This window comes from Panthera pardus, unplaced genomic scaffold (genome assembly GCF_024362965.1).
Source record: "Panthera pardus isolate Hobbes unplaced genomic scaffold, ASM2436296v1 HiC_scaffold_13, whole genome shotgun sequence".
Lineage (NCBI taxonomy): Eukaryota > Metazoa > Chordata > Mammalia > Carnivora > Felidae > Panthera > Panthera pardus.
This window is the reverse complement of record NW_026526688.1, coordinates 48,643,044-48,666,864: the sequence shown is the minus strand read 5'-3', so window position 1 is coordinate 48,666,864 and position 23,821 is coordinate 48,643,044. Positions and strand designations below refer to the sequence as shown.

The window sequence follows — 23,821 nt, the reverse complement described above, 5'->3', positions numbered from 1 at the left end:
CTACGTTTAATTTATGTGGGCGCTGCATACTTTATCACGTTTGGCACATGTATACATTATATTTAGTATCTGTCTCTCCCATAAGACCATAAACATCTTGGGAGTAGGGGCCATTTGGTTTTTGTTTATCAGTTAATATATGTTGGCCGATGAATAAATTTAAGAGTTTCGAATACATATTCCTCAATATTTGGCTCTAAGTACAAGGATCCATATCAGACTTCTCTACAAACAGCAGATTCATTGTCTATCAGCTATGCCCAGTCAAGTAAAGCAAATCCTGGGTGTGGCACCTGTGACATCGTAAACGCTTGATGAAGGACTACTGGATTGTTGGAGGAAATACAGAAGCTTTCTTATTTCTTGCAGACTTTTCATTTAGTCCCCTTACTTGGGGGTCTAAATCCCTATTACTTTAGAAACAAAAATAGCTTATATTTGAATCTGACTTTGAGCCTGTGTTATACATTCTTTTATGTATTCTTCTTAACCACAGTCTGGAGGCGGTATGATTATCTCCATCTTACAGAGGAGAAAAGTAACGCTTAGATTACTTAGATTAGCCAGGTCTCCCAGCTAATTAGAGACAGAGCTGGGTTTAAAACCCATTTTTTGTTCCACTACACAATGTATGTAGCCTCCTAATGAGAAGCAGCACAGAAGGTGCCCCTGATCTCCTAAAAAGCCACAGTTCATTGCTGTAAACCTTTTGCTTCTCCAATACTGAGCCCTTCCCCCACTGTAAAACTATAATGAACAAAAAGCATTCATTCAAAACTTTGCTCTCTTCATTTGTGCTGACTTCATGCATTTCTCTTTGCAAACCAGACTTAAGGAAATTCTGTTGCATTCTATGGGTAGCCCTTGCTTTAAGAAAACCTGATTTTACATGAAGATTTTAGTGTTTCAAATTTCAGGAATTAAAAAGTGAAAAAGTCCTTAAACATCTTTTTAAAGACTTTTTTTAGTCCTCAGTAGACTCAAAGGTAGAATTCCCTTAAGTAATGAAATAGGCTTGACACATTCAAGGCAACTATTCAATCCTGTGGGCACCCTCACCAGAACATACAAGATGCCTGTCATGCATTGCCTTGTTCTGAGTCTGAATGTAGAAGATTCTGCTCTTACAGACCTGTAATGAATTTGCTGGGGTTACTGTCTTTACTCTCTCTTCAGCATGTAATAAAGGAATAATCTGCTGCTTTGCAGAATAGTTTGAGGACATTATATTCTAATTCTAAGCACAAAGAAATGCAGATTTCCCCCTCTTTGCCATTTTTCTTTTCAAAAAGGTTGCTTAAAGTAGTACTTAAAAGATAATTCTAGCTTGCTAAATTTAGGGTGTGGAAAAAGTCCAAAATGAGAATATTCCGGGGGTAATTGTGCAAGAAATGTTAGTATGAGCAGTAAGAGGAGGATGTCCTACACTCTGGATGTATTTCTCCCCTCCCTTGCCCCTTCTTTTTTCCTCGACACCAGCATAACGTTGAGCAGGGTTAAAAGTTACCAGGGGCAGTGAAAAATTCTTTACTCACCCCATTTTAAATATAAAATGACCTGAGTCGCTTCTAAAACCACCCTGAAGTCAGAGCTTCCCTTCAAAATTTATCTGCAAGTTATCAAAAAGTGCATCTCATCATATTCAAGGCAGATTTCTGGTCATTCTCCATTCAGTTGGAAACAGAGAAGCTAACTGTCAAGTGTAATATAAGAAGTGTACTGGAATCTGAAGTTTGCTTTCAAATGCATTGAAAACAATACATGGATTGTGGATAAATGGATAGATATAGGATAAAAACAAATATAACAAAATGTTGATTGTGGAATACAGGTGGTTCACGCTGTAATTCTTCAACCTGAAAAGGAAAATGGTGGCAGGTCCCGAGGTTAATGGGGGCTGGCACCTTAGCCTGAGATGGTGTCAGTGGAGGAAGCTGTGTGGGTTGGGCCCTTAACGCCTCAGCAGACCTCTCAGACTGCAAACTGGGCACCGGGAATGATAGATATGGAGTCTCAGAACCCAGAAAACAGACGAATCAGTGGTTTCATTGGGTGTACAGAGGATGGGGTTAGAGGGTTGATCTGCATAAGACTCTAAGACTCCCGAATAATTCGGGGAGGAAGACAAGCACGGTGTGTACGGAAAGATGAGGAGAAAGTTGGTGGCTCAGGGTCGAAGGCAATTTGAAGGGAAGAAAACAATATATTTCCGGAGTGACTGAGTTTGTCATGGAGATTCATGCTTACAACATAATTTTGAAGACCACCATTAAGTTGCTTGCCCCTATATCTTTACCCATGCAGATTTAAGATACGCCAGTTTCTTCCTCATGGGACTTTTTATAGCCTCTCTGTTTTTTCGCAGACATAAAAATCTGAATAAAGTTATTCAATAGAGGTTTGGTCAATACTGAAGAACATTGAAGAAAGTGGAGAGGATGCTGAGTATAGACACGCTATTGCATTTTGGATTTATTGGGATTTTTACTAACTTATGCCCAACTTGACATCCACTGTGCTTCCAGATCAGTTTCTATCAGCTGAAGTAAACCTGTTGTTTCCTTCTTTTGGTTTTGGGTGTAGTGGCCCCTCTCATATTGCATCATGCCTTTATTTTTTTAATTCATTTTTTAAATTTATCTTTTTTATTTGGGGGGGGTGGAGAAGGAGGGAGAGGGAGGGCATGAGCAGGGGAGAGGGAGAGAGAGAATCTTAAGAGAGAGAATCTTAAGCCCCCTGATGTGGGGCTCGATCTCATGACCCTGGGATTATGACCTGAGCCAAAATCAAGAGTCAGATGCTCAACAGACTGAGCCACACACACACCCCTGTATCGTACATTTAAAGTCATCATAGATTCTCTTTGTGTCTTAGAGAATATCAGCCACTCAGCCACCTTCTTCTTCTTTTTTTTTTTTAAAGCAGGGAAAAAACCCTTCATTTCTATCAATTTAAAAAGTAGGAAACATTCTTCAAGCAAGATAATCAAAACAGTCAATAACAATGAACAGGAGAGCATGTACAGATTAGACTACAGATTTAGATACTTTGCATTAAGCATGTATAACCAAATCAAGAGGGCTGACAACTTTTGCACTGAGGAAAAGCAGTGATTCATCATGAACACACAACTTATGGGAAACTGGAGCTGACTTTTCGCAGGACAGCAAACCAAAGCGACAAACTGTCACTTGGCTTAGAGAACAGATTTGAACATGAAAGGGGTCACAGTGAAACATCATTGTAATGCACCAGTGTCCCCAGAGATCTGTTCATCTCTAAAACAGGGGTATATATGGGGCACCTGGGTAGCTCAGTTGGTTAAGCATCTGACTTTGGCTCAGGTCGTGGTCTCACACCTTGTGTGTTTGATCTCCACATCAGGATCTCTGCTGAGAGCCCACTTCAGATCCTCTGTTCCCCTCTCTCCCTGCCCCTCCTCCACTTGTTCTCTCCCTCAAAAATAAATTAATAAACTTAAAAGAAAATTAAGAAAAATAATAAAACAGGGATATATGAAAATCAGTACTACAAATTCTCATAAAACTAGAAAATCCCTCTAAGCCCTAACACTTTGGAGATTACATAAAGACTGTTTTTTTTTTTTTTCCCCTTCCCTTTACTCTTCTCTAAATTAAATACAAAACAGGGGCACCTGAGCGGCTAAGTCAGTTAAGTATCCAGCTCTTGATTTCAGCTCAGATCATGATCTCATGGTTTGTGGGTTCGAGCCCGCGTCTGGTTCTCCACTGACAGTGTGGAGCCTGCTTAGGATTCTCTCTTCCTTTTCCTTTCTCTGCCCCTCCCCCACTCACACACTCTTTCTAACAATAAGTAAGCTTATGGGGTGCCTGGGTGGCTCCTTCGGTTAAGTGTCCGACTTCAGCTCAGGTCATGATCTTGCAGTTTGTGAGTTCAAGCCCCGTGTTGGGCTCTGTGCTGACAGCTCAGAGCCTGGAGCCTGCTTCAGATTCTGTGTCTCCCTGTCTCTCGGCCCCTCCCCTGCTCATGCTCTGTCTCTCAATAATAAATAAATGTTAAAAATTTTTTTTAATAGGTAAACTTAAAAAAAATCTTCAAACAAATAAAAAGCAAGGGGCACCTGGGTGGCTCAGGTCATGATCTCGCAGTTCATGAGTTCAAGCCCCACGTCAGGCTCTGTGCTGACAGCTCAGAGCCTGGAGCCTGTTTCGAATTCTGTGTCTCCCTCTCTCTCTGCCCCTCCCCTGTTCACACTCTCTCTCAAAAATAAATAAACATTTAAAAAATTTAAAAAAAACAAAATGAATAAATTAAATACAAAACAGTTTGTTTTTATTTAGTACATTTTTTTTTTTAAGAGAGAGAGAGAGAGAGCAGGGGAGGGGGCAGAGGGAGTGAGAGAGAGGATCCCAGTCCCAAGCAGGCTTCATGCTCAGCACAGAGCCCAACCTGGGACTCAGTCCCACAACCCCAGGATCATGACCTGAGCCCAAATCAAGGGTCAGATGCTCAACCAACTGAGACACCCAGGCACCCCAGTATATTTCTGACTTACAACCAAAGCTTTGAAACGAAGAAAGGTTTTATGAAATGGAAATAGACCCACATCAACTCTAGGGAGAATCTCAAGGATTGCTCCTTGGAAAAGTTTTAAAACAGGAAATTTTATTTCCATGATGACACTGTATTTCCTTGAATACCTAATTATTACCAGGAAGGAATGCATATCCATGCCATCCAAGGACTCTCATTTCATTGGAAATGTTTCACCATCTCTCCATCCCCCACCTACTCCCTCCCTACCTCTACTCCCAACACACAGACACATAGACAAACAGACAGACACACACACACACACACGCTCATCAAATTGGGAGAATTTCCTGAAGCATACAGATAATGGCATTTATTTTGGCAAGAATTCTGCAATTTGTCAAAAGAAAGATAAAGTATGGCATTTATGAGCAATTGTAATTATAGTATTTCTCAACTGATGCAGGAAGTAGATTTTTCTTCAGAGTTGAAATATGGCTTCATGGTTTTCTGCATCTGGGTCTTGCAACTTTTCATCTAGAAACCAGACTAGATCAGTTATTTGCGGAAAGAGATGATAACTTATGACTGTATTTTTTAAAAAGTCACCGTTGCTAGGTTCTTCTTTTGAGACACCAAATAGACAAGGGAGTTACTAAAAATGCAGGGGAATTGAAAAGAGCAATTCCTACTAAGAACATAACTTGGCCTTATGAATTGCCTCTCTGGCAAATTAACTGTGGCAAGAAAAGATACTGTCTTGTAAATGAAAAGTAATTAATGCCATTCATCAGGTAGATACAAATGTCTCCAGAGATCCTATAACCCAGTGGAGTGCAGGTGAGATACATGCCCTTTGTATATACAGTGTGAAACTTACCACCAGGACCACCTGAGTGCCCACTTCTTGCCTCAGCACCAGAGCACCAAAAGCAAAGACTCCAGGTACAAGCAAATAACACTGTTTTACCTATTAATTAGAATGGGGAACTCAAAGAAGGAAAAGGTACAAAAAAGGCGCTTTTGAATTTCCTGGTTGATCCCTATAGGGATACGAAAACACACGATTAAGTAAACAGGATGATTTCAGGGTTTTTTTGTTGTTTATTTATTTATTTTGAAAGAGAGAGAGAGAGAACAGCTGGGGAGGGGCAGAAAGAGGGAGAGAGGGAGAGAGAGAATCTCAAGCAGGCTCCATGCCGTTGGCGTGGCGCCCAATGCGGGGCTCGATTGCACGACCCTGGGATCACGACCTGAGCCAAAATCAAGAGTCAGATGCTTAACCGACTGAACTACCTCAGGTGCCTCTGATTTCAGTTTTTATACAAAGATATCAACTACCTTCCTGGGACTTAATGAGCATATATAAATATTAAACATTTAGAAATTCAGAGCTGGTCCCTGGGGGACCTCACACCATCATCTTGGTATAAATCTTTAGTAATTGGTGGTATCTTTTGAACCATTCATGACAATCATGGGCCATCAGGAGGGGTCTGCAGTGGCTTTGGTGTGCTCAGTAATATCAGAGAATAGGCTGGGATGAAGAAAAAAAGGAAGAGGGAGAAAAAAGGAATGAGAGAGAAGAAGGATAAGAAAAATGGGCTGATGGATAGCAGTGGTGGAAAGTGACAAAGACTGGGAAGAACACCAGGAGCCACCAAAAACGTCTTCTTGTGCTCCTTCCTGGTGCTGGCAGCTTCCCTTTTGTCTACAGAGCACATGCCCTGGATCGTTGAGGCTGTCACATAGAGATAAGAACAGAAGCTACTTCAAAGCACAAAGGTGACATTGGCCATATCCCCCTGTTTACATAGTATTGTCAGTCTATCAAAGGAAGAATTAAATGGGCATAATTTCTTAGAGTAGGACCAGTAGGAATCCAGTGCTGTTGATGGTCTTGGGTCTGGGGGACATTGGCTATATATCAGCCCACACGACTGGTCATCATTTGACCTTCCTGTCTCTAATTTGGTCACATCAGTTGCTCTGGATCTGTCCATATGGCTTTGACAGAAGATTCACCTGTAGTGAGTAAGTGGTGTGGTCAAGGGCATCCATGATGTTATTCTGACACCCAGAGACAGAAGAAGAGGGTAGAATGGAAGATACAGGCTGTTGGGGGGGGGGGGGAATGGCCAAAATGGGGAGGCAGAAAAGGCCCTAATGAGAATGGGCAAAGCCCCAGTGGGTAGAGGGTGACTTTGAGTTGGAATAGAAGACTTGACGGGAGAGAAACAGGAACAGTAAGCCTCCATTCTTCAAGGCATCCATTGTCCCAATCTGTCAAAGTCTGGGATGTTCAAATTCTGCTCTGAGTTTCTCATTCCTATTTCAATTACCCATTTTGTGAATGGTGGATCGACGTATGATTCCTTAAAAGAAGTAATCTACCGTGGAGTTAAAAAAAAAAATCCAGTCCTAGATAATGGTAATCACACAAATCACTTGACACTAATCTGGGGTTTGTGTTTTCCATGAGGGCGTCCGCCCAGGAGCTCATAGCACCTGCTACTTTCAGAATCTTCATGGAGAGCAGTCTGCCTCCAAAGCTGTTTTTGGTCAGCAAATCCAACGCTGAACTTAGCTGTGCACAATCTGTGTAAGTATGAGTAGGCTACTTAGGTGCTTTTCTCAACACTCTTTTCCTAATCCCAAACTCAGAGGGGGTATATACAGAAAGGAAAGCAAAATGTATTTTATAAAAGAACACACTGAGGGGTAAGTGCTCGTTATCTTTCGATTGATTGGTGTTTGCTTTGCCACAGATCATTGGAGTTGGGATCCTGGTATATGTGATTATCGCTCAGCTTCCTTCAGTTTTTTACTTTGTTTTTTGTTTGTTTGGGTTTAAGTAATCCCTATGCCCAACGTGGGGCTCAAATTTATAACCCCAAAATCAAGAGTTGCATGCTCTATCAACTGAGTCAGCCACGTTTTTAAAAACCCATGGTTTTTACTTTCTTTCTCTTCCTTCCTTCCTTTCCTTAGAGAGCGCAAGCCTGCTAAAATCAAGAGTCAGATGCTCAACCGACTGAGCCACCCAGGCACCCCTTTTTGCTCTTTGAAACACGTTTAAGATTCAAATTCTTTTTCAGCAGTGGGAGCAGTGCTATCTACACTGTAGTTTCCTGTGAACATTTTGTGCAAGGAAGAAAAGCATTGGCTTAGCTTCCAAATGGTGCTCTGATCTTTTAAAAGCCTGATCCAAGGAACTTCAGGATTCTTACTCTATCAAGTCTCAGGTTCCAGTCCCACCTGGGACTGTCTCTCTCCCAGCCTTTCCCCACCTCAGCTTCACACTGACTCGCGTGCACTCTCTGACCCCCACAAGGCTGGTTAATCCCTGGGGTGCTTTTATCCAGGATAGTCCCTCAGGATTCAGCTCATGTATCCCCTCCCCACGGGTGAGCTTGCTCACCCAAAACACACCGTTGCTTTCCCAACGCAAGGAATGTCTTGCCTTCCAGCACGTGGCAGTGTCTAGCCCAGGTGATCTGGACACATTGCGCTGAGAAACAAGACCACACTAATGACCATGAATTTGGGGCTGGGACTGTGACTGGTTACTGCCATTCCCGTCTGATCAGTGAGAACATAGTGCGTGTTCGCCGCTGCGCACCGTAGTACCACCTACCTAGCTCCGAGGCATTTTTACCCCGTCATTTTGACGTCAGGACAATGCCATTCAATTTTGTAAACACATTTTAGTCCCAACATTCTAATCAGAATATGCCAGCACTGGTAAATTCTCCCTAAGAGGAGGGGAGACGGCAAGGTAGGAGCATGTAGATGGTGAAGCCAACCTGTTAGACCACCTTTCCCCCCTCGTCCCAGACCTGCCTCCACCATAAGGCTGCAGCAGGAGCTAGAGGGAGGGTCTGTTTTGCTAAGGAAATACATTTATTCTGCACACTGAAACTGGCAGGACTAGAACGGGTGCCCGATGAGGAAAAGACCAGACTTTGTAGGGTTGGCAACAACAAGGAGGGGGCAGAGGCAGGGAGCAGGGGTTATGCCCAGTGTGGAGGAGGTCCTTGGGCAAAGGAGAGGTGCTGACAACCTCACGAGGATCGCCTCGGGTCTGTCAAGCACGAGCACCCGGTGTGCCGACAGCCTCCATGGCACAACTGCGGGGGAGGGAGGGGGTCACGCCTGCCCTTTAGGCCTGGCTCCTCTGGGTGCATGGGCGGCTCTTGCACATCCATGACCCACGGCTACATTAGACTTCACTCAACAAATATTCCTACTGTGCCCAGGGCCTGCTCCCCTGGGACGACCATTGGCCACTGCCGTGTTCCACCGACAAGGGTCAACCGCGGCCCACCGGCTCCATGCTGTGATGCCCAAGAACATTGTTCCCGGCCCTCATAATCCATTTTGCGTATCCGTTATTGGTTCCACGCTCCCTTGAGACACTGAGAGCAAAGCTGGAGGGTGTGGGTACAAGATCTGAGCGCACAGAGGGGCATACATTCGTTAATGCCAACACTTCTAGATGTGGGTTCAGTGGGTAGCATGTGTCCATAATGGTCAGCAAGTAGGCAAGAGAAAAGCTTAATAAGGGAAAGAGATCAAGCCTCTATGGTAGCAACCTTGACCTTTAGTTGTGCTAAGAGCACAATTGCTTGAATTAAACATAGGATGCTATTCAAGTCTTTGGAATTTCAGCATCCTGTCACACACTTGGGTGACATACATCAACTTTCTTTAAGCCTGCCTTTAGAATATTTTTAATCTGGTCTTAAAGTACACTGATGTGAGCCCTATGTTATATGGGTAATAACCTGATATCAGTTTTTTTTTTTTTTTTAAGAATTAGGAACCTTTGTGCACATAGTGTGCCCTGAGTATGGAGAAGCGAGAGGCGGGTAGAGAACTTGTTTCCTCTGCTGGCAGAAAAGGGCCAAGAGACACAGGCCACAACCACACGCAAAAAGAGAAACTTGTTATTAAATTTAATTTTCTTTAAATACATACCTTTCTCCCACCCTCACCTATTCTGTGGGGGGAGGAGGAGAGAGGAAACCCCACCCCCTCCATTCAGGGGATTCCATGTATAAAGCCTGAGATGGTGAGGATGAAGTATAAAAATACTATTTACAAAGGGGAAGAAGGTATCTGTTGCCACCTTAACCTTCAGACACCCCCATCCCCAGGCCCCTTTTGCTCCTTTAGAAAAAGCCCCTGGGAATTCATTTGAGTGTAAAATAAGCCCTTCCTCTGGAGGGGTACTATAACCCCAAAACGGAATAGGACGCTCTGAGATCAGCTGAGGAAGACAGTGAATGGATAGCACCTCAGATCCTAGCAGAGGGAAGGCATCTGCCCCCCATTACCCTGTGGTCAGCAGGCCTACAGGCCAAGCCTTTATTTCCATAGGCCCCATGTAAACATTGACTTTCCTTTTTCCGTGTCCCTGTTCTTCCTGATTTCCTACAGAGCCTCCCTTGCTTGCACTGGAGGCACTTGGTTCCTTGATGGTTCCTTCCTCCCCTTCTCCCCTTCCTGTGGAAGGAGCGAAGAGGGGAGGCAGGTTACAGGTGGGGCAGGGCCCATCTCCTCCCTTCTTCTAGGTCAGGGCAGCCAGTCCTCCTAAGGGGTGAACTCCAAGTTCTCGGCCAGATAGGGGTGGATTGCCTTCCCCAGCTTCCCCCACAGGGACAGGCAGGTAGACAGTCCGGTACCAGGATACAGCGTTCTTGATGGGTGACACCGCCAGTGCTGAGTAGCAGGTGCTGAGTAGCTGAAGTGCTCAGCAGCAGTGCTGAGTAGCTGAAGAAGGCTTCAGGAGGCAGAAAGGTGGGGCGACTCAGGTCTCCCCCTGATGGTGGGAGCCCAGCCCTGCATTACTGCCCCTTCAGGTAAGCACATCAGTCACCACCCACCAGTCTTGTTCACCCGTAGCTGTGCGGAGGGGCCAGGCACCCATGAGGCAAGCGGTCTTCTCCAGGCCTTGGTGTAGAGGCAGCATTCACACCAGCTCGTCCAATAGGATTCCAATGCTCTGAGTGGCCTCTGAGGGCCCAGCAATGGGCTTGTTACACATAGGGCAGACACAGCGTACTTCTAGCCACTTCACCAGACACCTGTGGGCGGAAGAAGACCAGTTTTCCCCTAAGACCCCCAACCCGTTCCATGTGTCTCTCACTCAGAGAGCCCAGCTGCTTCTCCGAACAGCAACACCTCCATCCTTGCCCCGGTCCAACCCCTCCGGCTTGCCTGGTGTCCAGACAGGATGTCAGGCATCGCTGGCAAGGGACAGATGGGAGGGGGTAGGGATTACAGGTTCTCGAAGACGCTCCCTACTTATTCCTTTCAAAAGGTATCCCCTGGACACACGTCCCCCACGGTGGATACTTACTTCCGGTGAAAGGCATGTTGGCATGGGAGCACACCTAGCTCGTCCTTCCCCTTGAAGTCTTCCAGACAGACTGCACAGGTCTGCTGTGGGAAGAAAGGGAAGGTGTGAGAGGAGATTGGGGAAGAACCGCATTCACCCATCAGCTCATCCCCATCCAAGAAAACAAAGCTCTAGCCCAGTTTCCTGATTAGCCACGGAAACTTGAGTCATAGGGTAGCCACTAACCACACCAGACTGTTCACAAGACCAAAGGAAGATGAAATTAAAGGTTTAGTTCCTCAGTTGCACTAGGTACATTTCAGCGGCTCGGTAACCACAATGTGGCCATGGTGGCTCCCATACTGGACAGGGCAGATATAGAACATTTCTATCACAGAAATTTCCATTGACCGTTAAGTGTTCTAGAGGAGTATTTTTTAAACCTTTCTAGCCTAGTACATTTTGCAAGGAGGCATGCATCTATATCTAAAGGTAAAAATGGGGGTATAATGTTCAGTTCATATTCTTGGACTCTAGCTTTCTGTAATTCTGGACTAACTTCTTGATCACAGCTGAATTCTCCCTCTCAAGGAGGGCTCAGGGAACACTGAATTTGCTGAGATGTGATAGCACACATCAAAGAGGGATAAAATGAAGCATTCCTAGGCTGTCTCATGTCTCGCGATCCCCGTGGGTCCGCCTGGTGCCCAACCACCACAAACATCCTGTGCACAAGTGTCTGTGGTTATGGACAGAAGTCTTGAGAAAGTTAGATGATCTCATGGGCACAAGTAGGGAAGGAAGAGGCAACAGCCCACTCCTAAAGAGTCTGTGTTGATGGGACCCAAAGAGTGGCAGTATTGCTTGGGGCAGGGGACTGGAGAGCAAACAGGCAAGAATGGCAGGGCTAGATGCACTGGTCAGGTCCACAGTCTGCCAGGACAGAGTATATGTGTAAGGGTAAAAAGGGCCTTCTTTAGTGAAAAACCAAGACGGGAGACCTAGAAGCAGGGAAGGGTAGCTGGGATCTGGCGTGGAGAGGTAGACCCATCCTCCCCTTAAACATGATGCACAGCAGCCTTTCCGGGGCCACGTGTCCTCGCTCATTCCAACCCTTCCGCGATCCTGTTATGTTTTCTGCCTGCGCCGGTTCCAGACATAATGAATTCCATACACGGATTACCTACTGGAATGAGTCACATTTATTTGGCCCAAGGAGATAAGTTCCTGAAAGGCCCTGGCTGAGAGCTGGAGAGGGTGCTGTCTGCCTTGCCAGCCAGGGCCCTCCTGCACCCTGGCCCAGGACACTTACCCCATATAACTGCAACTTCTTGGCATCACCTTTAAGCACCACCTGAAAAGGAGAGAGGAGGCATGGCGTCAGAAGAAGCCAAGCACAGGGGCCAGGTGCTATCATCCAGCCAAGGGAATCCCCAGCCCCGCACAGGCGTGTCTTCCTCTTCCTCTGGTGAAGGGGGAGGGCTTGGCCACTGCCTGGGCCGGGCCAGGCCAGACTCGAGGACGGTACAAAGCACTGGCCAGGGGGAGCCAGCAGGGAGGCCGAGGGGGTTCAGCTTGCTTGCTGCCTATCCTCTCTCTAGCAGGGCAGGTAGCAGAGAGGAAGTCTCACAGGAAGATGTAGCACTTGGGGCGCCTGGGTGGCTCAGTCGGTTAAGCGTCTGACTTCATCTCAGGTCATAATCTCACAGTCCGTGGGTTCAAGCCCCGCGTCGGGCTCTATGCTGACAGCTGGGAGCCTGGAGCCTGCTTCGGATTGTGTCTCCCTCCCCCACTCACCCTCTGTCTCTGTCTCTCAAAAATAAACATTGAAAAAAATGTTTTTAAAAGAAAGAAAGATGTAGCACTTTACCTCTTTATAGCCGTATCGCTCACTCTGTGCCTGGTTCCGGAGTTTGCTAGGGGAGAGAGAAAGGAGAGGTTACCATGCCTTTGTACAAATTAGAGCCATTCAGAGTGAGAGAGGCAGGCAGGTTGCGTGGGCCCTCTTCTGGGGGCGGAGAGGCTGCTCCTCAGAGGGGCGTCTTGTCCTGGAGAAGCCATGGAGTATGGTGTGGTTGGACCTGTGCAGGTCGCCCAGAGTTGATTAAGGACTCAGACTCTTACTCAGCCACAACAGCCTCAAAACTTACCATCCGGTCCCACAGATCGGGGAATTCTGGCAGAGCACATTCTGGCAGAATTATTCATTCGTACTCCCTGCTGTTTCCCAGAAAGTCAGTCTCCTCAGGCCCCCCAAGTCGAGAGGTCAACACTCCGCTTCCTGAGTATACAGAAGTTAGATATTCTTACAAGGGATCTTGCCATTAAGCCAGGGTAGCAGTGTAAGTGAGTCTCTGTTGACTCTGGGGAATTTTCCACCCAGGGGAACACTAATATTCTGAACCAAAGCACACTCTCCCCTTCACAGCACCTAGGCAAACACTGAGGATGCCCTCTTTGTTTTCTTCTCTTCAGTTTCCAGCTGGTGGCCTGCACACAACCTAACTCAATAGCCAAAACCCAGTGCGTTGTTACTAACGGCAATAACGCAGCGGTTGTATCGAGGACTTGATGTGCACCCATCCCTGTGTTACCATTTTCACATACTTTGTGAGAAACCCTCCTTTTTACAGATGAGGAAAATGGAGTCCAAAGAAGTAACTCGCCCAAACCTCCCGCTAGTTGGCAGCAAGAGGCGGATTTGAATCAGTCTATCAGAGCATAGGGCCTGAGCGCTTTAACAGTGTGGCCTGTTTTCGCCTATTAGGTGGGACACACCATCGTCCTGAGAAGGAGACCACATCCCTTGGGAAACACCCGATCTTCATCAACAAGCCTACAGCGAACGGCTAGGATCACGATTACGCAGTATTGCTGCTTCTTTATTTGCAGGGAGAGAAACTGTCCAAATTAAGCAGGTGGCTCTGTGTCCTCCTATACTTGGGAACCACATGGGGCTTTCTCTCCACTGAGCACTTCTGCCAGATCTGCGTTATTGGAAGGAAACATCAGAAACCCGTCAAGTTAGAATAGATGTGGCGGACGATGGCCTAAGGGCCACTTGTTCAATAGAGCCTATGAGCTAAGACTGATTTTTATTCTTAACTTTTTAAATGTTTATTTTTGAGAGAGAGAGAGAGAGAGAGAGTGCGCGCATGTGTGCACGTGATAATAATTAAATATTACATATTATCTGTGGCGGCTTTTGCACAGTAGAGTGGGGGTAATTAAGAAAGAGACTGTGTGACTTCCAAAGCCCCAAATGTTTGTCCTTTTGCAGAACAAGAAGGCTGACAGGAGTCAGAGGAAGAGAATCTCAAATCAGGAGCCTCAACGAGAAGGTAAGAAGGTGCCTGCGCCACAGGCACTGTGGAGAAGCTGAATAGAACAGCGGAAGGTGCGCAATGAGGGGCAGAGCAGAGCCATGCCCCAAGCACAGTCGGGGGGCAGATCTGGATCTGGCTCCCAGCTATCTCCACTGTTCCTAGCACAAGTCAGGGCCCTGGGAGGCCGGGTGCCTGGAGACTCTTAAGAACTCCAGTCCAGGGTCACCTGGCTGGCTCAGTGGTGGAGCATGTGACTCTCGATCTCAGGATTGGGAGTTTGAGCCCCATGTTGGATGTAGAGAGGACTTGAAAAAAATCTTAAGGGGCCTCTGGGTGGCTCAGTCCGTTAAGCGTCTGACTCTTGGTTTCAGCTCAGGTCATGATCACGGTTTGGTTAGTTTGAGCCCCTCATTCGGCTCTGTGCTGACAGTGCGGAGCCTGCTTGGGATTCTCTCTCCCTCTCTCTCTCTGCCCCTCCCCCGCTCATGCTGTCTCTGTCTTCCTCAAAATAAATAAACTTAAAAAATAAATAAATAAAATCTTAAAAAAGAACTCCAGTCCAGGTTGACTCCTGTACCATAGGGCTAAGTCCCAGGGCAGCACATCCACTGGAGGGTCTCTGGTCATTGGAGGGTTGGGCCAAAGACCTAGCCAGGACTCCCACTGTTCCGTCCTTTACTCAGAGAACTCCTCAGTCCGGGAAAGCTTTTCAGATGCATGCATCTCTGTGCCCGCTTCCAAACAAGACGGGCGGTGCAGGGTGCATGCAAAGCTTCAACGAACAACTGTCACCTGGCTGACACCGAATGAAGCTGGGGAAGCAAAAAAGTGTTCTCACGGTCAAAGCGCTCACAGCCGCATTCTCAGGCAGTCACTGTCGCTGTCGCGGGGATGCCGAAGAGTAAATAAGGAAGTGGTGAGGGGCCTGCTTTTTAACCCTGAGAATGAGAGGATGCCACACATCCTTGGGATCTCAACCACCTCACCTGCAACATGGCTCTACGCAGGTAGGGTGTGCCGTGCCTTTCTGCTCGCTATGTCCTGGGATGCGCAGGGCGCCCCCTGCCCACCCTCACCCCCAGTGTCTGCCTGGCTCCACTTGATGGTCGCAGTCAAGGATCCTCCAGCAGCCTGGGTCTCAGAGCCCAGTACCACCAGAAGAGTGAAAGGCTGCAGACCCACCCCCTTCGCCCTGCATGCAGACTTTCCAGAACAGGAAGGTATACATTGTGATGAGACCCAATAAGGTTGCAAGGGAAACAAAGCAGAAAAGCAAAGCCCCTGGGACATCCCAGCAGAGGAGGCAGTGCCGGCTACTTTGGACAGGTGGCCCTCTCAGCTGTTGGGTGAGCAAAGCTACTAAAAATACTCCGATTTCAATGAGACCATTTCTAGCCACTGCCAGCGGGCTCTCCCTCACTGCTTTTCCCTTTTGGAGCAAACAATGCCACCAGGTCCTGAAAATAATTGCTCCTTTCCTGCCTATTTGTACTTCACTGGCCCCTCCATCCTGTGTAGGGCAGAGGTCAGCTCCTGGGGAACAGGGAAGAACGGGTGAGGGGAGCAGGGGAGAAGAGGCTGGCGTTGGCCAATGAGCTCACCAGGTGGAGAGTAGGGGTCATGGGCCTATTTTGGCTATGGAGGAAACTGAGAAGCGGGGAGAGGAAGTGGCTTCTGTGCCTGTGTGTCTTTCTATATATAGACACCCACAGGCTGCCACACAGCAGCAAGCCTCTGGAACCATGAAAGTCTGGGGTCAGCTGACTCTGGGCAGGCTGCAGGACAGAAGGTGGGGGTGACAGAAGGGGCAGATTACTGCGGAAGGGACAGGTGGCGCCAAGCGGCCCGCAGTCAGGAAAGCTTTGGGTATCATGTGGTTATGGCTCTGTTCTTCCACTCCAGCCAGACAAAAATAAATCAGCCCTATCTAGCTCCCCAGCCTGTCCTTCTGCAGGACCCCCATCTCGGGCCGTATGGGGGTGCTAAGGGATGCTGCAGCTGTTCCTTTTATTTCCATTCAAGGAGTGGGAACCCGACAGGGAAGGTGAACATATGGAATCTGAAAGACTCTAGCTAATGACCACTGGGCTAGCCCACCCCTGGATCTTCCTCGATATAGGACCTTGGGCAAATTCTTAACTGCCAGAGCATGAATTTCCTCATTTACAACGTGGGCTAATATAGAAACTGGAGGGGTGTTTCACAAAATGCCAACCATAGTGTGGCACAAAGAAGGCACTTGGTAAAGAAGAACTAAAACCCAAGGTCGCACGTATTAGTGGCAGAGTTAGGAAATGAACCCTGGTCACCCACATCCTGGCCCAGAGTGATTTTCTAGATTTTTCTTCACTTGACTGCCTTTGCAGCTTATGTGTGTGTGTGTGTGTGTGTGTGTGTGTGTGTGTATACCAGAGCTGCTTTTGGAGACCCCTCCCCCAGTATCATATATAAACCTTTGGTATTTGGTATGTCTCCATCTTTAGTCCCTGGGGAACTGCATGAATTGCTCGGTATGGGGAGATGGGGGTGGCTGGTGCTCAGGAAGGCAGAATGTTTGAGGAAGAAAACGTAGGCTTGGGGAAAGGGGAAGGGGTGGGGAGATGCTAGAAAACTGCCCTCACTCCCACTTATGCAAATGTTAGGCTCGGTTGTACAAGAGGGAAAATACACCACGATCTTCTCTGCATCAACTTTTAAGTGGAAAACTCCAGTCCCAGGAACTTTTTTAAAGTTCTGAGAAAGAAGAGGCCTAAAGTAGCTGACTGGGGGCACTGAGGGCCCTTCCCCTTTTTTAGAGGAAACTCTTGCTAGCCTTAGGAATAGAGACTGAGTGTCTGCCTCCCCCTAGCCCCTTCTCTGGGCAAAGCATTCAGACCCACCAAGACATCTCAGGAGGAAGCCAGAACTCCTCTGTCCCTCCTTTTAATTTAAACGATTTAAGACTCCAGCTGCTGGCTACGTAGAGATTTCGTAAGGTGTGGTGGGGGTAGGGGGTGGTTATCACAATGGCCCTAAAGACCATTAGCATGTTCAGGGATGCTCAACATCCCCCAGTGTGCAGGACAGTCCCATACAATGAGGAACTGGCAATCCCAACAGCATGCCCTTGCCAGAAACACTACTTTCATTTCAACTCTAAATGCCAGTCATGCCCTAAATTTTTGGTAGAAAACCAGCCACCAATTCCCATGTCTTTCAACAGGAGGTGAAGAAACACCTCCCTGGCTAGCCCTGCCATGCTCAAGTCCTCCCCTGGATCTCCACGCAGTAAGAATAAGGGGCGTTTTTAGGGTTTTTCTCACTATCAAAAAAGAAGAGCTTACGAGGCAGACCAAGCGGCTCTCCAGACATCAGCTTGCTAATATTAGCATCTGGATGGCTGACGGCAGGATTTCCCAGGAGGGCAGAGGAACATGCCGTTGGTGTAACCGATGCCCACCTATCCCCGGCCACCCAGAGGTTACGCGTGGGGAGTGGAGACACGGTTAAGGGATGACCAATGATATTACTTGGTCAGATAGTAATTCTAGGCCACCCTAGAATAACTGGCCAAGAGATGCGATGTAGCCCAACCAGTGGTGACCTTATATGCTCTGGGACAACTCCAGAGGCTGCTGAAAATAGAAACACCAGGCCTTAGGGGCCCAAGGAAGGACAGGCTGAGCCTTGTCCTCAAAGCAGGGGCCCCAGTGGGAAGTTAGGGACTGCTGTGGTAATCTCACTTGGCCCACCCTACCCCCCAGCCTCCTCTTCCTGGACTTCCTGCCCCAGGTCACCCAGGGTGCCACCCACCTGATAAAATAGCAGCAGAAGATGAGACTGAGCATGAAGACGAAGATGCCTGTGCCAAAGATGACCATGTAGATGTTGAGGGGAAGGTCTTGGAAACTGATGGGTGGCATTGAGCAGGACTTGTTGGTGCTAACCAGTCCCAGGCCACAAAAACACCCTGAAAAGAAAGGGAGAGGGAAAGCATTATAGTTGGAAATTGACCACTGGGGCTGATGGTACTCAGGTCAGGCAGGACGGACAGAGAAATGGCAGGCTCTGGGGTCCTAAACCTCTCTGATGCCAACACTTAAGTTTATAACCCAGCTCTGATACTGACTAGCTACGTTATCTTGGGTCACTCAGCGATCCGTGAAATGGGATACTACACACAGTACTTAAAACTGCATCCCCATCCAGGGGATCAAGGATTCAGCAAATGGGAAACTCGACTCCATCGCGTAGAAGCTCATTTAGTGCAGTAGCAGAATGAAGAGCTGTAGGTGAGAAAATGGGTACTTGGGTTCCAACACTGCCTCTCCCTAGAGAGGTGACCTTTAAGAACTTACTTATCTAAGCTTCACTTTGTCATTTAAAAACAAGCAAAATGCAGAGAGGACCCAAACTGGTGTAAGACATGTACTTTGTAAATTGCCAAGGTGCAGTTGCAAAGGTCATCTGTCATTATTAAGCCACCTGCTCCAGGAGACAGGCTGCACCAGGACCAGAATAGAAACTGTTCACCCTGAGGCTGGGCCAGTGTTCCAGAAAGAGATGGGGGGGGGGGGTGCAGCTTACTTTGGGCACCCTTCCCTTTCCTACTCAAAGCAGTGCCACAGTAGTACTGGCAGCCCCTGGAGCTTGTTAGAAATGCAAAATCTCCGGCCCACCCTGGACAGAATGAATCAGAATCTACATTTTAACAAGGTCCTCATCAGATTCCTATACCTGCAGCAGGGAAGCACTGACCAGCCACCAGATGCTTCCCCTTCTCACGTGACTCGGAGGGTAAATCCTGATTGGCTGACCAAGCATCCTCAGAGGGTAAATCCTGATTGGCTTATCAATCATCGTTGTCACCTGCCTCTTGCCAGAGTTTGGTGTTGAGGTAAGTATGTGACAGGGTTCTGGCCAAGGAAACAAAGACAACTTCTGCCGGAGCAGGAAAGATTGGAATGGTGGCGGCCAAGTTAGAGCTGGAAAGAAAGCAGTTCAATATAAAGCCAATGGCCGAGGGTGGCGGAAGGGAGAGGGAAAGAAATGATTTATGTCCGTGAAATTGCTGGATTAACCAGTCCTGGGGCCACTCTCTATTTTGGGAGTACTCGTTCTGAGAATTAGTAAATGTTCTGTACTGTTTAACAGTAAGAAAAAAATATAGGATAGAAACAATAAGCTGGTGGAGTGTTTAGTCCTGCAACCAGGACAAAATATTATCGTGATCCAAAAGGCAAGAATAAAATTCTTAGATTTCAGAAAGTGAGGCGACGAGAAAACTAGAATCTTGCAATATCCCAAGCACATTCTCACGCTACCAATTTAATCTTTGTAATGCCACTGAGAAATTTACTTACCCCTTCTACAGGAAAAAAAGACTCAATCATTAAATAAATTGTCTAACGTCAAACAGCTAAGAAGGCTTGTTTCCAAAGACCTCTGTACCCAAGTCTTCAACATGGGTTTTAAGTACCTGCCTGACAGCTTGGTTAGAAGCCAGGACCCATTAATATACTTGGGAATTCTAGATTAAAATTACCAGTGCTACAATTCAGCAGAAGACTGGCTGAAAGGACCGGAAGTCGATTTTGACATCCTACATCTCATGCCTCAGTCATCCCCTAGATCAATCTAGTGATCATATAATGAGCCTCCCTTCAAACCTCTTTCAGATGTCGGGACCAGTTCTATTCCAAGTCCCCACCCCAGACCCTCATTGATGTCAAGTCCTTCCTCTACTTTAGCCCATGTGTGTGACATATCCTCCCACTCAGTTTCCATTATGTATTTCCCAGGCTCATGACTGGTTTTAAGTGCTGCTAAACATGCACGCACTGGGTCGCCTCAACCTCCACTGCTCATAGTTTTCCAGCATCAACATAGACCAGTCTCCTATTTCTTGTCCAACCTGTCCTCACCTGCCTCCATACCTTTGTTCATGCAACTTTCCCTGCCTGAAACTCCCCCTCCCTTCTGGACGCCCACCAAGCCTGGTCCTCATGATATTCCAGTGACCCCTCTCTTCCCTGAATTCTACAGTACTCACAGCCTCTACCACACATTCTGGCTCTTGAATACTTAGTATTGTGTTATGTTGCCCAAATATTCCAAGCATCAACTTAATTTAACTCAAACATCGATTATATGACAAGTACCATGATAGACGCGTAAGATAAAAAAAAATTAAAAAAGGAATCACGGGGTGATTTTACAGTGTAGGGATGAAGAGAACACAAAGGCTTCTGCCATACAAAGGGAGGCATGGCAATAGAGACGCAACTAGAATACTGGGATCAGAAATGACAAAGTCCTAATAAGCTCGAATACTCCCAAGTCTCAGGACAGCAACTTGGACTTTTGTAGCTCCTCCAGTGCCTAGCCTGGTGTTTGGCTTGCTTTCACTTAATTAGTTAGCAGATAAGTAACTCCTGATTTTTCAAGACAACCTGGTACCCTTGGCAAAAGCTCCCATCCCAAAGTAAGGAGAGTGATATTTGGGAAAGTTGCCCAGAAACTGCCCTCAGCTAATGAATGGCCAGCCAACCAACAAGTATTAATCGAGGGCTGATTTATGCACTGACCTAGACATTGTGGGAAAACAAAACGTAGAAGTAGTTCTTGTCCTGAAAGACTTTGTTGGAAAGATTAAATAATTAGCTCCTACCCTTATTATCCTCAACAAGAAGCCCTTGCTTCTGGGCTCCGCTCCCTACCTCACTAACAACTGATGCACTAAGCAGGTCTAACCTCCGATCTGTCTTGGCTCTCCATGCACCTTTTAGGAGATGAATCCTGGTTACCTTTAGGGTCCCAGAGAACCCCATTTGGTTTCCTGTCCTGGGGAATTGTAGAGCACTGGCTATTACAGAGGATATGTATCTGCACTCTGGTCTCAAGTGGTCCTCTGATCAGTTTACCTTGACCATCTTACCTCTCCTAACAGACTTTCCCTGGGCTTCCAGGATGGAGTCAGTGAGCTTGGAACTTTATGTGAGAAAGAGTTGTAGGTGAGAAACACTTGTAAGGGCAGAATACCAACCCCAGAAAAGAGAGCCTCCAGATATTTTTCCACAAAGGGGCTGGGGGAAGGGAGTGCTTCCTCACTGGAGTCAAAACAGAGGATCTATCAGCCACTTTAAGAAGTGAAAAGAAAAAGAGCAAGTCTTCTGCTGGTCTAAAAACCCGATATGAAAATAGGAGCGCCAGAATAAAGTGCCAGCCACCTTGGTTCTTGCGAAGTCTCTGTTCCATTGTCTCAGCTGACCTATGAAAGCCTTGACATCAGAATGTCTCATCTCGGTGGTGTGCAGGCTGGGAGTTGGAATGACGTCAAGAGAAGGCTGGCCAAGAAAGATCGGTGGGTCTGGGAAATGCTTCCCCCTCCCAGCCGCCGGGAATCTTTCCCAGATGCCGGGATGCACCGTCCTTCCCCACCCCCCGTCCCTCAATGCCCGCCTATCACACACAGCTTGGTTCATTTTCAGGAAATTAGATCCTACCAGCAAGAGGAAGAGGGGGTTGGGGGACGTTCATACACATGCTGTCCAAACCCTGCCTTAAAACAAAAGCCACTTGAAATAATTAATCCAAGATCTGGCTGGGGTCTGCCCTCAAGAATGGATTTTTTTTTTTCTTTTTGTAACTACCCAGCCTACCACACTCAGAGATAAGGCCCCCTGCCCCCACACACCTCCTCCAGAAACTCCAAGCCTTGGGACTACGCAGTCAAAACACCAAAACCATTGGAACGTTAGTATCTAACACCAATACCTTTTAACTGAGTCGCTCAGAAAGACCCTCCTTTAAGATAGCTTGGGTGAGGAGTCAGAACCAACCTGTATCACCTGAAATACCAAAAAAAAAAAAAAAAAAAGAAGGAAAAAAAAGCCTCAGGTGAGATGAATTTAGCATCATTCCAGGGCGGGTGGGTAGGGAATGGGGTGGAGGGGTGACTTAGGTAAGGGGGTGCGGCCACCACCACAGCTCAGAAGCTAGTACCACAGTGTGGCCTTGGGGCCAGAGAGCACGACTCCTGCTGGCCTAACTCTGCACCCAAAGGTACCCGGGCGCTGAGACATCTGCAAGGCTTTATCAATACAATAAAGGCACGCTCTTTAATCCGGCATCTTCCTCAAGCACAAAGCCCCCTAGCAGCCAGTGAGAAGCCAACAAAGGCACAGAGGAAGCCGCCTCCGCGCCCCGTCCCGCACGCTGCATTGTATACATATTTAAAATAGCCTGCAAAGTTCCAGGCCGGGAACTTGAGCTCCCTCTAGGAGATCCCAGCCCGAGCGCGGATTTAATTCTCCTCCGACAACCACAACAAAGACCAGAGTTTGAGCGCACAAAGGCAAGGGAAGGGGGTAGAAGAGCGAAGGCGCCACACAAAGGCCGCGAACCCCTCGGCTCCCACGCCCCCCGCACGTTCAGAGACGTTCCGCCCCTGGAATTAAACCTGATTTTTTTGTTTCAAATTCCGCGCTGTGCAGAGCCTCGTTGGGCGCCAGGACGCCTGCTCGCCCGTCCCATTTCATGACAAACTTAGCTGAAGAGGAAGAACGAGCCCTCCGTCTGATCATAAGCCTTGCGCCCCTCCGCGTCTGCGGCCGGCCGGGCGTCCGCTCGCCCTCCCGCCCCGGGAACTCACCGTTACACCACTGGAATGGGTGCATCAATGAATTCTCGGCTGGCTTCCTCCGGCGAACGAACGCAGGCGGCCGGCGGGTAGGGCAGACGGGGTGGGCGCACCGGCTTTCGGGTCCGCAGGAGGGGCCGGTGCTGTCCGCGGCAGCCGCCTTTCTTCACAAGTCGAACGCCCTCCGGGGTGGGGGGGGGGGTTCGGCTTGAATGGTTTCGGAGCAACAAAGAGGGAAAAGGGGAAAACAAACAAACAGAAAGTCCCCAGAATCAACGCACCGCCGAGGAAATGCAGGAAGGGCCCCCGAGCTGGGGGAGATGCAGGGCGCTACAGAACAGGGTGGGGGCCAGGTTCGCAGAGGAGGGAAAAGCTTCACCGGGAGCCTCGGCTCAGGATCCTTGGCGCGAAGGTGAGCCGCCAGGACTCCGAAACTGACACGGGCTGCGCACACCCCCCTCCCTTTTACTCCCCCCACCCCGCAAACTCCGCCCCCCGCCCGTCACCCGCCCTCGGGCCAATGAGAGTCTTTCTGCTGGCCCCGGGTATTATTTGCAGGCCCGCCCCCGTCCAAAGGGAGAGCATCTTTGCACAGTGGGCGCCTCCCCTTTCGCCTTCCCGGTCCTCGGGAAACTTAACTCTAAAGACAAGCAAGCTGCGCGGTGCGAAGCTTGGCGCAGGCGGGGGCCAGCCTCCTCCGCCGGGACCTGGAGGAAACCGAAGGATTAGTACCACATTGTTTTCCGCCTCCAGAGCTGTTACTGTTTAGTATTTCTATAGCTCTTTGAGAAGCCAGTTCTAGGGAGGGGTTACATTTCTGCTCCGAGGTCCAGGACTCGGTCCTGGCTGGTGGCTAGCAGCACGTTCCTTCGCTCACTGCTAAAGGGGGAACTGAAGCAAGAGGGTAAAGCAGATGAATTGCAAAAATGAGATCTGGAAAGAGGTCGGTTTGTCCTCTCATGTTTGGTCAGCCCCTCATTTTACAAACAAGGAGCCAAAGAGTAAGCTTAAGGTAGA

The 23,821-nt window shown here is 47.9% G+C and overlaps 1 protein-coding gene across 2 annotated transcripts; it reads right to left on the bottom strand.

Annotated features, from left to right (window-relative positions):
* Nucleotides 1-9,456: 9,456 nt before the first annotated feature.
* Nucleotides 9,457-23,271, bottom strand: RNF122 (ring finger protein 122). Of its 2 annotated transcripts, XM_053901088.1 has the most exons (7): nt 22,817-23,271; nt 21,940-22,013; nt 17,977-18,133; nt 12,729-12,774; nt 12,171-12,212; nt 10,880-10,962; nt 9,457-10,604 (listed from the first exon to the last, which is right to left on the bottom strand). In XM_053901088.1, exons 3-7 carry the CDS (start codon nt 18,084-18,086, stop codon nt 10,490-10,492), a joined length of 396 nt encoding a protein of 131 aa, XP_053757063.1. In that variant the 5' UTR covers nt 18,087-18,133; nt 21,940-22,013; nt 22,817-23,271; the 3' UTR covers nt 9,457-10,489. The 2 variants fall into 2 exon arrangements, with proteins under 2 accessions (XP_053757063.1, XP_019296372.1); XM_019440827.2 differs by lacking the exon at nt 21,940-22,013 and having other exon boundaries at nt 22,817-23,270.
* Nucleotides 23,272-23,821: the final 550 nt, after the last annotated feature.

Bases quoted from the DNA above. Each gene is read 5' to 3' on its own strand.
- RNF122 (XM_019440827.2), bottom strand. From the start codon at position 22,841: ATGCACCCATTCCAGTGGTGTAACG. The intron at 12,213-12,728 runs GTAAAGTGCTAC...TCTCCTTTTCAG, and splicing joins AGCGATACGGCTATAAAGAG to GTGGTGCTTAAAGGTGATGC. The intron at 10,963-12,170 runs GTAAGTGTCCTG...TTCTTCCCACAG, and splicing joins AGAAGTTGCAGTTATATGGG to CAGACCTGTGCAGTCTGTCT.